A 14,427-nucleotide genomic window follows, 5' to 3' on the forward strand; every position below is an offset into this window, starting at 1 on the left:
TGTGTCATAAAATAATAAATCATACGGTTAATTAAATGAATTTCATTTACCAATGAATAGCAACTGAAGAGCCACCAGCAAATCCTTGCATGCCGAATCCTTGCGGACCAAACGCACAATGTCGTGAAAGAAATGGCGCGGGCGCTTGCGCTTGTCTTCCTGATTTCTTTGGTGATCCTTACAACATTCAAAAAGGCTGCCGACGTGAATGTGAAGTTAATACGGACTGTCTACCTCATTTGTCTTGTACGGGTTTTAAATGTGTTGATCCTTGCCCGGGTACTTGTGGTGTCTTAGCATTATGTTCAGTACAAGGACACATCCCTGTTTGTACTTGTCCCAATGGTTACAATGGAGACCCTTATTATGCTTGCGAAACAAGCAAAGGTTAGAAAGAGTTATATTCACATGACTCGTGTTTATTTAATAAAATATTTAATAGAAGTACTTATTATACTATAAATATTTAATTTCTATACTATTATGATACTGTAAATCTAGTGAAATGTTAAAGAGCAATAGATAATTTAAAAATAGTAGTATTAATTACTTACAGAAATTTAAGAATGCACATATTTTTAGTTCCAGAACCACCTTCGGATCCATGCTCACAATCACCCTGTGGACCAAATAGTAAATGTCGTTCTGTTAATGGACAACCAGTTTGCACGTGTTTACCAAATTACATTGGCGAACCTCCGCAGTGTCGACCAGAGTGTCGCGTTAGTGGAGAATGTTCTCTTAATCTAGCCTGCATTAATAACAAATGTGCCGATCCTTGCCCCAACACTTGTGGTTTAAGAGCCCAATGTACAACAAAAAATCACAGCCCTATTTGTACTTGCCCACCAGGTTTCACTGGTAATCCATTTTCACAATGCGTTGAACAAGGTAATTATTACTGCTTCTATATTTACGAAATTTTTAAAATAAGTAAATTAATAAATAAATTAAAAAATACATAAATAAATAAAAAATAAGAATTTTGAAATTGTGAGCTAAAAACACAATTAATTTTAATATCTTTAATTACATTTTAGCCAGAGATGAAGTAACGACAGAACGACCACCATCCTGCACTCCGTCGCCATGCGGTGCTAATTCCTTGTGCCAGATTATATCGGGTAATCCAGCTTGTTCGTGTTTACCAAATTATATTGGTTTACCACCAGACTGTCGACCTGAATGTATTTTGAATTCTGAATGCAAGAGCGAGCAAGCTTGTGTTCAAAATAAATGCCAAGATCCATGTAGTGGATCTTGTGGTCTTTATGCTCAGTGCCATGTTTTAAATCATATTCCTGTATGTACCTGCATCGAAGGCTTTACAGGAGATCCGTTCACACAATGTTCCCCGGTACCAAACAGTAAGCCACAAGAACTTTTTTGTTATCATTACTGTGCCTAACTATTACTTAAAATATATAATTAATTACTAATTTTTTCTTACAATTTGTTACAATTTATTATCGAATTAAATCTCCTTAGTTTTCATTACGAAAACATGGTTATTTATATGATAACAAGTATTTAGAAAAAAAGTAATGGATATGCATTTATAGAAAATTAATCATTGTTATTAAATTTTGTATATAAATTGCATGGACAGGGCCTCCATCGCCGCCAAATCCTTGCAACCCATCGCCGTGCGGATCGAATGCAATCTGCAATAACGGAGACTGCGAATGTTTACCGGAGTACGTGGGTAATCCGTTCGAAGCTTGTAGACCTGAATGCATTCTTAGCTCGGAGTGCCCGCGCGACAAAATGTGCATTAAGAACAAATGTAAAAATCCATGTCCTGGAACTTGTGGCCAAAATGCCCAATGCGACATGATCAATCACATTCCGGTATGTTCGTGTCCAACCGGCTACATCGGAGATCCGTTTATTACCTGTCGCGTCCAGCCGTCAGGGCCCGTGCCATCGCCAGACCCTTGCAACCCCTCACCCTGTGGCCCGAACAGCGTCTGCAAGAATGTCGAAGGTCATGCTGTCTGTTCCTGTATTTCGGGATACATTGGCACACCGCCATCCTGTCGCCCAGAATGCGTCGTTAGTTCCGAGTGCTCTGCCACGAGATCCTGCGTAAACTACAAATGTACGGATCCTTGTCTTGGCTCCTGTGGCCTCAATGCCCGTTGCGAAGTCATCAATCATTCCCCGATTTGTAGCTGCTTACCAGGGCAAACTGGTGACCCGTTCAAGAGCTGCTTTGAAATTCCAGGTATTTATATAATTAATTTTATAAAATAGATTAAGTGAGCACATACTGAAATGTCCCTCGGATAAACCCCTTTATAATTTTCACTTTTGCTTCTCTATTCATTAATACCTTAATATAATATGCCACGAAACGTATATTGTTCATTAAACTTTATTCACCAATTTCTAGTGACAATCAAACCAAAAATAGAATCTCCATGCAACCCATCGCCTTGTGGAGCGAATTCCATTTGCCAAAATATCAATGGCAATCCAGTATGCTCGTGCCTTCAAAACTACATTGGAACTCCGCCAAATTGTCGACCAGAGTGCTTAATAAATCCTGACTGTCTCTCAAGTAAAGCCTGCATCAATGAAAAATGCCAAGATCCATGTTCCGGCTCGTGTGGCGAGAATGCTGAATGTACGGTAATAAATCACGCAGCGATCTGTACGTGCTCGCGAGGATATACCGGGAATCCATTCGTCCAGTGCATTCGATTGATGGAATCGAGGCCGAATCCTTGCGAGCCCTCGCCCTGCGGCTCCAATGCCGTATGTCAACGAAGAGATAACGCCGGAGCGTGTACTTGCATCGAAGATTACCATGGCAATCCGTATGAAGGATGTCAACCTGAATGCACACATAGCTCCGATTGTCAAACTAACAGAGCCTGCCTTAGAAATAAGTGTGTGGATCCTTGCCCTGGTATATGTGGGCCCAATGCTCAATGTTCCGTAGTTAATCATATTCCTACTTGTACATGCCAGACGGGATTTATTGGAGATCCATTTTCTGGCTGTGCATTTGAAGCAGGTAAATTTAAATATCATTAACACATAAATTATTTGTTTTATTTCACGTGATTATTCTAACTTCCATTAATTGATTGTTTGTTAAAATAAATTTTCATAAATTTCCTTTCTACGACACAACTGTAGATGAAAATTACAAAGCTATTTATTGCACTTTATGCTACATGATATTACATTTTAAAATAAAAAAATTCGACGTTTATATTTAATATAATTAAATTTTGATGAATAAAACATTGAGAAGAATTTTATGATTTGTAATTTAAATTAACTTTTATTTTTAAAAGCTTAATTTACTCTAAAGCATTATTTAATTGATTCAGTTACGGAGCCAAGTATGCGACCCGAACCATGTAATCCTTCGCCTTGCGGTCCGTACAGTATATGTCGCAAAATTAACGATCAGGCGGTTTGTACTTGTCAAGATGCATACTTTGGCTCGCCACCAAATTGCAAACCAGAATGTTTGGTTAACTCAGAGTGTCCGCAAAATTCAGCTTGTTATAAAAACAAATGCAACGACCCGTGCCCAGGGACATGCGGTATCGGAGCCCATTGCAGAGTCATAAATCATAATCCGCTTTGTAGCTGTCGAGCAGGAACAACTGGAGATCCGTTTTCAAGATGTTACGATGAAGAATGTAAGAATGATAATTTGTACATTACAAATCAGTTTTTATATACACACGCAGATTCTAAATTAATAACAAATTATCTATGCGTTTACAATTTTATGATTATTTTAGCTACGATAGTTCAACCAGCGCCAATAGATGATCCATGCATTTCAAAACCTTGTGGTCTATACGCCGATTGTCGAAAAGTTGAGAATCAAACAGCTTGTACGTGCAAGAAAAATTATATTGGATCGCCACCTAATTGCCGACCAGAATGTGTTGTAAATACCGATTGCGCTTCAAATCAAGCTTGCATATCGGAAAAGTGTAGAGATCCTTGTATAGGTTCGTGCGGACAAAATGCCGATTGTCACGTTCAAAATCACATTCCAACGTGTCTTTGTAGACAAGATTACACAGGAGATCCATTTACTTTATGTTCTCCCATTGAAAGTACGTTTATAGAGTACAATTTTTGTCACCGTTTTTAAAGCAATAAATTTAATTAATAAAATTGATGTTTCAGTTATGCCGATGCCACCAAAATCACAAATTTGTCAATGTGGAGCTAATGCTGAATGCGATAATACGATTTGCAAATGTTTGCCGAATTACTTTGGCGATCCATACACATCATGTCGACCAGAATGCACAATGAATTCTGAATGTTCCAGGACAAAATCGTGTATCAATCAACGTTGCAAAGATCCTTGTATAGGAACGTGTGGAAATAATGCAAAATGCAATGTTGTTAATCATATTCCCATGTGTAGCTGTCCACCAAATTTAACTGGTAATCCATTTTCTCATTGCAGACCAATTCAAAAAGGTAACCACCGCATTAATTTTGATCCATTAAGTTAATCTTAATTAAAATTTCATATTAAATTCATTTTTTAAAGAAAAAAAGCAATTTACATACATGCGCGCACGCACAATAGAATTCATAAAATATTTTTATTTTATTTTTATTTTATATAATTTATAATTGAACTCTTAACTCTATGGATTTGTTGCATTCTAAGAAAATACATCTTTAGTTTCAGTAACACAACCTTGTTTACCGTCACCTTGTGGACCAAACAGTATTTGCAAGGTTATTGAAAATCACGCAGTCTGTTCCTGTCAGCCAACATTTACTGGTAGCCCACCAGCTTGTAGGCCAGAATGTGTAGTTAGTTCAGAATGTCCATTGGTACAAGCTTGTTTAAATAATAAATGTCAAGATCCTTGTCCTGGATCTTGTGGCCAGAACGCCAAGTGTCAAGTTATAAATCACAATCCAATTTGTAATTGCTATGAAAGATATACGGGAGATCCATTCACAAGTTGCTATCTCGTTCTAAGTAAGTAATGTACTCCAAATTTGATAAGATAAATTTATAATATTTATACATAGAATATATTTTAAACACTGTGTAATGTATTTTTTAATAGCGTCGATTTTGTATCTTCTAGGGGTGGTTCGTATTTGAATCTTTCAGTCACTTTAACAAATACATTTATATCTTAATTTTTGGACTATAAAATTGTAAATAACCATTTCAATTAATAGAAGTAAATTAAATTTTTCAATTGATTAATTGATTAATGTTGTACAGTTTATATAATTGTGTCTAAAATTACTGAAATATTTTTAATAGATCGTACTAATTATTAATCAAAAATACAATCAAACAGTTATTATATTAAAAGTGAAAATTAAAAGTGTTGAAATTGTAAAATATTTCATTTCATTTACATAATATCTACATATTAAACTTCTGTTTCAACTTCACAAAATCATTCGATTAAACACCTCAAAATGAAATACTTAAATCACTTATCATATTGAAAGTATCAATATTAAATGGAGATATTACTTTTAGTTGAATCGCCAAAAGCTGAAAATCCATGTGTGCCAACGCCCTGTGGTCCTAACGCCGAATGCCAGATACGCGGTGAAAATTTTGCTTGTTCCTGCGTGCAAAATTATATCGGTGTACCGCCCAATTGTCGACCCGAGTGTACCATCAATCCCGAGTGTCCGCCGCATCTCGCTTGTATGCAACAACGTTGCCGTAATCCATGCGACGGTATTTGTGGTATTAATGCTCAGTGTAGTGTAGTCAATCACAATGCGGTGTGCTCGTGCAACGATAATCACATAGGAGATCCATTCTCTCTGTGTCAACCGGACAACAAGGGTAAGTACTCCGCTCCAGAACACTCATTACGTTATTTGTTCACCTTGTATTTTCTATAATTTCAATTTGCATCTTCTATTTCTATTTGCCTTTCTGTTTGCATGCTTTTTCGTGGGGCAGGTAAGTACCAAATATAAACTGTCTATTACTTTTGCTATACTTTTTATTTATCAGCGAGTAGTGTATATAATACGTTTATTATTTCTATTTATTGGTGAAACGAAACTCTGCGGTTGCGCTGTGCGAATTCTGTTGTCTGCTTAAATTATCAGCAGTAAGATAGAAGTAAGATAGAAGCTGTCTTAGGTTGCGTGCAACTATTGTCATTTTACCCTTCGCTCCCTTGACATGGATTTACAGTAAGATAACGATTACTTATCATCGATATATTATTAATTTTTTACCACTATATTATACTACCTTGTGATATGCTTTACATTAATGCCAAATATGTTTGTAACATATTTCTGTATTTGTGTGACAATTATTTTATGAAATACTATATTTCTTAATCATTCCCAATATATTATGTTAATTATTATTCATTTGTCATTTTGATATTAAGGACTTTTATTAAATGAGATATTTATAATTAGAAATCATAATTTAAATATCGTATTATTTAAATAAATAGCGATTGAAACAATTTTGTATAGATACCAATAACTACAAGAAACAAATTTTTTCCTAAAACATGTATAATATATAATACGCGCTTTATTACATTAAAGCAAATAATACAATCTTATATTTCTGTGCGCATTTTTGTGCGATTAAGAATAATTTCTAGAATTTTATTAATTTAATCAGTCAATGTAGTCATTGATACTTTTAAAGTAATATAAATTCCAAATTCTATTTATACCTTCAAAGGAAAAACGTGTCCATTGATTTAACCTATTTATTATACTATATTCAAATTATTGTATAAATAATAGTTATCCCATTTTTCAAAACGACTCGTGTTTAAAAACGCTTCTCAGAATAAAAATATAGAATTACAAATAACTATTATTATTATTATATAAAGTAGAATGTTAAAAACAGAATATGTTGTTCATATTTCTGATTTATGATAGTAACCTGACATATAGCTTTTGTGATCACGCAGGCTCGTGTAAATGCAAGACCAATTACATTGATGAACCATATACGAGTTGTTATGCACTAGAGATTCGATTATCTATAATTCTCTTCTATTTAATGTGTGGAGACTCAGTGTCTGCGATCTAAATGCAAGATGTTGTTCTTCCAAGAGCATGCCTACGTATATGTGCTTTCCCGGATATAATGTTGACACTTTTGCGATTATACACGCTCCTTTCCAAATGTAATCTCATGAACATGCCTGCATTTCATATACTTACTCTACTTTTCTTTTCTAATACTTCCAAAGTTCGTTGATTAAATAATAAGACAGCGTTAAGTGCTTATTGTTCAAATTTGATCTCATAATAAAATTATTTTCAGTATTTTCATTTCATATACAATAGTTGAAATATTAAAAATATTTGTTTATACGGTGAGTCCAAACGCATAGAAAAAACCTCAAAATTCTTGCCTAGGGTGACACTGTTAAGAAAGGACGTTCTTTTCAACTCGGTTACATAAATCTAAAATGCGTTCATACATTTAATTTCGTTTAATTCGAAATACAAGATCACAGTCTAACGCGTAACTGTAATCTAGAACTTATAAGAGATTTTTCCAGCAAATATTTTACCAACACACGTAAGAGTAATGAATTTTTCTCCACCTCTCTTTAATTCAGTAATATTTCGATTAATTTTTACACGATCATATAGGAATAAAATAATTTAGTTCCCATTGATTATTGATAACTGTAAAAGTAATATTATCTATCAAAGATAGATATATTATAATTTAAAGATAAATATAATTTATGAAAGAAATAACACATTTAACTTAGTAATATATATAATGGGAATAAAAAATAAAAAATATAATTCTATATCATGTCGCACCCTTGATAATTCATAGTTTTTGGGTTGAGCATATTTTCGAAATATGTATTTTTGTCTGAATTATTAAACATAGAATTTTTCAAATTAGTAGCAATAATAATCGTTAATTAAAACCGATAAATATTAATTAATTAATATATTAAACATAAATAAAATTAAATAAATATTAAACATAATAAAATTCGACTTTTAAATTATTAAAATTATTTGTAAAAATACGAATTAATTTTGAAAAGCATTTAATTGGAATTGAACATAAGCAACTACAATATTACTAACTTCACAATGCATTATTATGCATTATTGTAAGTACACGGCACATGCAAATACTATAAAAAGTTAATTCAATGGAAAATCTTAGCACATCTTGTAACTCATACTCAAAGTGCAAGTGCAATAATAATGAAGCGTTAGCTTCCTATTGTTTGTCTCATAACTTCAGAGGCTCACAATAATGTCATTTAGAATGCTGAATGAATCCAAATGATTCCATTCGTGTTTCCCGCAATAACCACAGCTCCTACGACCGTTATAAAAGAAAATCTTGCAACTTTTTAAACTTTATCTGGTACATAATTACGTGCCTATGTATACTTATTCTCCAATATTTCTGGACTATTGATTTATTAGCTATTATTAAGAAAATCAATTAAGACCAATAATTTAAAAAATATATAATTTACATGCTTTAATGTGAGAGATATTAGACGTGGTATGATTTTAAAAAGTTTATTTACAATGTGATAAATAAAGATTATATTCTGGTAGAACAAAAATATCAGTCTTTGTAATAATAAATAAATTTTCATAATCAGATAATTCATTTCAGTAACCAAAATGCGCTTAATTTTTTAAAATGTATTTTAATAATAATTAAATAATTAGTCTTTAACAAAAATTACCAATATAATAAATTTATACTAGCTACTTTGCAATATTTAAAAAAAGGCATGTTTTTCAATTAATTGTTATATGAATTCTAATTGAAGATCAATTCAAATTTAAATCTTGCTGATAAAATACTAAATGTTGCCGAGTTATATATTCATATAATTATGAATGTTATAACGATCTTTATTATAATACGTATTTTAAATTCAGGTTGTATATTGAATAAAACTCGTAGAAAATTAATATAAAGTTGTAATTGTTTGCTTAATTGCTTAATTAACTGTATGCAGTTCATTATCATTTAAATTAAATATGTCGATAATGTCGTTAAAACCTTTTGCCTCCTATAACATTAATTACTATATGTTTAATTACTGTATGTTTGTAGAAGCATTATTGATAAAATATAGTATATATAATATTATATTGTGATGCTGGAAATAATTTACTTTGCAATTATACTTTCTCATTAATTGGAAAATTAAAAAATTCATTATTATACATTCGTCTGACAAATACTGATAATATACATTATCTTTCTATTTTATGTAAGTTTAGTAATACATAAACTTTGTGGAAAAATTAATAATATAAGGTTTTAAAACGTATTCGAATTTGAAATTGTACTATTATAAAGTACTATTGATGCATTCATATCATATCATTCTATGACAGTGATTCATGAGAAATATATATAATATATTAAAAATTATATAGTAATAATATATAAAAAAGATCATATTAACATTGAATGATTGTTTAATAATAAAACATAAAAAACTTTACTTTTACATTACGCTTAAAGATTAAAATAAGATATATAAATTGTACATATATATAATATAAAATAATATAAATAATTGATAATTAAAAATTGATAATAATAAATTATTAATAATTAATAATTTATTATAAATTTTATGAAACAGATGACCGTGTTAATTCTTTAACAATGTTTTCAATGTACAATATATTCCAATGTTTGACCACAAAAATAGAATATTTTTTTACAAATTTACAAAATCGTTACTTAAAAAAAAAAATTACCAAACAAGTTTATAATATCAACAGCATTTAAATAACATTTATTGTAAACTGTGTGTTGAAGTTATCATCATTATCATTATCTACAATTTATCATTTATAGTTATCACTAAAATAATATAATGGTAAATAAAAGATTTTCTATAAAATATTTTAACTTTTAAATTTTACATTACATTATGAATGTATATTAATTTAATATCACAAAAAAATATCATTATATCATAGTTTATAAATATATTATAATTTATAAATATTTAAATTAAATATATTTTTTCATGTAATAAAATGAATGAATTAAATTTGTTTATTAAATCAATGTTTAAAAAGTAATAATTTTTAAAACGATTTATTAAAAATAAGTTTAGATTTTATGAATTACTGATAATGTTTTTATCAAATTTTTGGATTATCAATAGCAATACGGTTATACATTTGTAAGATATTTATCAGATCTGAAAATCAATTTAATTGCAAATTCTTATACTTATCCTATGTTTAAATATGCTTATAACATATGCTTATAAATAGTTTTTTTTATAATTACGTATTTCTTATGATGTAAAAACGTATACTATGCATAAAATCTATAAGCCTTACGTTTAATTGATTACTTAAATAAATGAATAATTTATTTATACTTTTTGAATGTTTGAATAGGAATTAATATAATAAAATACATAGTGAATTTCTCCAGTAAACAATTGTTTACTTGTAAAATTCTCTATATACTATAGAGATATATTATATCTCAACATATAAATATTTATTTTATATGTATTATATACAAAACTTTTCATTCTTGATTTTTATATAAAATAAAAAGCAAATATAATTCACAGGTTCGAATTTATTCAGTAATGTTGAAATCGTATACATTTTTAATTTTTTTCGTTAAAGAGAAAAAAAAACCTTGTGGAGTTAATGCAATATGTAAAGAATAAAATAATACAGATTTTCGTACATGCTTACCTGATTATTTTAGAAATCCTTATGAAGTATTTTAGCTATTATGTATTATAAACTGTATTTAAAGAATATTAAAAAATTTTAAATATTAATTTTAATAATATACATTAAAGTATTAAGATATGCTTTAAAATATTTAATGAATCAATATAATAAAGAAAATGCCCAATTATACATTTGATTATATATATTTATTGAAAATAAATAATATAAAATTTTTTTAATAACATTTGTATATATATGTATACATACGTATGATAGAGAGATAAGTAAGTGAATACATAAGTGATAAATATGTCATCATTATATTCAAACATTCATTGCTTGATTTCTAAGTAGCTTTGTAACATGTAGCTTTGAAAGCACATAATCTCGACATAGTAACAATATTAATCAAATATCATTTAACCAATAAATTTGAAAAGTATGTTATTATATGGTAGGTTTAGAGAAAAAGAATATTACACATAACTCTACTGGACATATTTAAAATACATTATTTGAAATTAATTGACACAATAATCTAATATATTTTACATCCAATAATAACACATAAAACTAATTCTGGCAAGTATTTATATAAAAATTATAATATCCATTAATTTACGTAATAGATAATACTCAAATATTTCCATTATAAAACAAAAAAACATGCTTTTATAATAATCAATATTATAATATAAAATTATTATTAAAATATAAAATTATAGTCTGACAATTTATTAATTTCTCAATAATCAAGTCTGTGATTCAAAATTACTTATGAACATTTTGAAAATACATTTTAATTTAATAATTCATGTATTTTTAATTGAAAAGCAAATAAATATTTAGAAATAAATATATTACCCATTTCAGTTTATTGCAAATTTTATAAATAGTATTAATTTTTGGAAATCGTAGATATTTGTTAAATTTTTATATCTTAATGTTATAATTATTATAATTAATAAAATAGTTCCATTACATCATAATAATCCATGTATATATCGTCGACATATGATCCGAATTGTAAATGGCGAAATGTTAACGAATAAGCTTATGTTCTTGTATAAATGGATATTTGGATGTAGCTCATCGCATGGATAAGAATAAATTGTTAGTTCAGATTATCTATACAATCAAGCCTACAATAATATAAAATTAGTTAATCGTTGTACTGGTGTTTATAGAAATAAAATAATTTAGATATTAAATTAATCATCTTTATATAATATAATATATAATATATATATATATATATATATATATATATTATATTATAATCATATTAATAATCTAATTATAATAATATATATATAAATCATAGTCCAATTTCGTAGTTGTTAACAACAAATTACTGAGAATACACTTCCTGTATGCTTATTATCCCAAAGCATAATTATTTAATTTCAAGTATACAAAATACCTTCTAAAAATATGTATTTTCAATTTTAAAATATTGACACCTCCAATAATAATTATCCAATAATAATAACCCATGTTCTCGCGGACTAAATCTTCCATATCGTGTTTTAATAATATGCAATCTTGTTATTGACCGCGTGAATCCTTAAGCTACCAATCATACTATTAGACAAAATATACAAGTAATTTAGAATATTTAAATAATTTAGCATTTATAATTAATGAATACTAAGATTTATATATTATTTTCTGCACTTCGAGTGTAAAAAGTTATATCGTTATCTACACATCAAATTCTATTTGTCCTCCCGGATACACCGGTAATCGATTTAAATTCTGCTTATGATGAAGTATAGATAAAAATATTATTATAATATAGAAAAAATTAATAATTAACAATAAAGTTTATATCATAACCCACGTACTTATCTTACTATTATATATACACACTAGTTCAAGATAAACCGTCAAATAAAGAACGCAAAGTAGAACAAAATATTATTTCATGTACTCGCACATTACACTTTATTAAACATATTAGTAATCCCTATAAAGTATGTGTGTCGAATATACTATTGTACTATAAAACAAATTGTCCATAAAATTGAAGTTGTATTGGACAGAAATGTAAAGATTCACGCCCCGAAACTGTTGCGTACAAAATTATTCTCCAATTTAACAAATATAACAAATCCTTTCAGACATTATTGATCAATGCTACAAAATTAGCATACATTAAACACAATTAACTTTAATTTGGTTTATTCATATTTTAATCAAATATCTTCAAAATTATTCAATAAAAATATTATAATATTCTTGCTACTTTAATAGCAAAAGCTTCGAGCGACATTAAACAAATATGGTCCTTACTCACAATGTCAACAAAATTAATGACCAAAGTGTATTTTCATATTTGCCAGCATGTACTATCTACTACAAGAACCATATAATCCAGAATGTATTACTAATTCCAAATATGTCTCAAATCGTGCATATATAAACTGAAAATACATTGATCCTTATATTAAACAGTTGTGCTGAGCAAACATTCTGTAAAGTTCTATATTACAATCCTGTTTGATATTGTAAAGCAGAACTCACTAATGGTCCGTTCTTGCATTGCTGCTTTTCAAAATCAAAATCATAATTATTTTCTCGTTAAACTATTGAGTCCCATCAATCTATCTACGAATAAAACTGTACCATATTTTTCAAAATGTATTAATTAACTCATATCTTTATCACTTATACGTGTTTATGTATTTGTTTAATTAATTTATTTGTGTATGTCTGCCTGTGGCTGCGCGCGCGCGCGCGTGCGTGTGTATGCGTGCGTGTGCGTGCGTGCGTGGATGAGTGACAATTTAAAATATTATGATAATTTAACATTCTTATATCAAAAAATTAACACCGTTATTGTCAATTATTTCATTTTAATATTTTATTTTAATATATCATTTTAATAATTAATTCATTGTTTATTACTCTAGTGTTTATTATATTAACAATTTCAAGTTCAATTAGTTTAATTTCAAAATTTGTTTTGATTTATTTTTTAATTATTTTTTATTATTTATTTATCAAAACTATGAATTTAAAGATATGGATAATTTTTTTTTTTTTCAAAAATATAAAATAACTTATATTTATAGAATATTTTTTGCGTATAAATAAGTGCAATGAAACAGAAGAATTTAAATAATAGAACACCAAATTTAATAATCTTATTTATATTTTAACCTATCTAATTAAATTTAATAATTATAAATTTATTGTTATAATTTTAAGAATTAAATAAACTTTATTTCAATTAAATTGCACAAAGTTGAAAAAGTTCATACTCAATGTATCAATTTAAATTGTCTTATATATATAAAAAGAATTTTACTTTCATTTCATATATAATATGCAGTATTCATCATATTTACAATTACTTCTTTGAATAATAATAATAATTTATGATTATAAATAAATTATTTGCTCCGTGCATTAAATTAAATTAAAAATATATTAAATTAGGCTAATATACTTTATAAATCTAAATATATTCTTAATACATATTGTCTAAAACGTAAATCATATATATAAAATCAAGGTACAGATCCATATCCTAATCCTTGTGGACAATACATATTACCTAATACATGTCCTAAGAAGTTACATAGTACAACACATTGTTATGTTATCTATCATTAAACTATTACAAGCAGTTAATCATAAGGTCACATTCTTATGTATGTATTCGGAATTTTATTAAAAACTTTCTCTCTTTTTTTAATATAAAAATGAGGCAAATTTTATATG

The 14,427-nt window shown here is 28.2% G+C and overlaps 1 protein-coding gene across 1 annotated transcript in view; it reads left to right on the top strand.

Annotated features, from left to right (window-relative positions):
* dpy (fibrillin-like protein dumpy) overlaps nucleotides 1-14,427 on the top strand; it is a 138,503-nt gene that overhangs the window by 89,733 nt on the left and 34,343 nt on the right. The window contains 10 exon segments of the mRNA XM_011496805.1: nucleotides 61-387; nucleotides 583-891; nucleotides 1,041-1,367; nucleotides 1,610-2,227; nucleotides 2,396-3,022; nucleotides 3,345-3,662; nucleotides 3,768-4,091; nucleotides 4,165-4,467; nucleotides 4,679-4,984; nucleotides 5,507-5,824. Coding sequence (XP_011495107.1) covers nucleotides 61-387; nucleotides 583-891; nucleotides 1,041-1,367; nucleotides 1,610-2,227; nucleotides 2,396-3,022; nucleotides 3,345-3,662; nucleotides 3,768-4,091; nucleotides 4,165-4,467; nucleotides 4,679-4,984; nucleotides 5,507-5,824 — 3,777 coding nt within the window.

The sequence above is a fragment of the Ceratosolen solmsi genome, unplaced genomic scaffold (assembly GCF_000503995.2).
Source record: "Ceratosolen solmsi marchali unplaced genomic scaffold, CerSol_1.0 scaffold29, whole genome shotgun sequence".
Classification (NCBI taxonomy): Eukaryota; Metazoa; Arthropoda; class Insecta; order Hymenoptera; family Agaonidae; genus Ceratosolen; species Ceratosolen solmsi.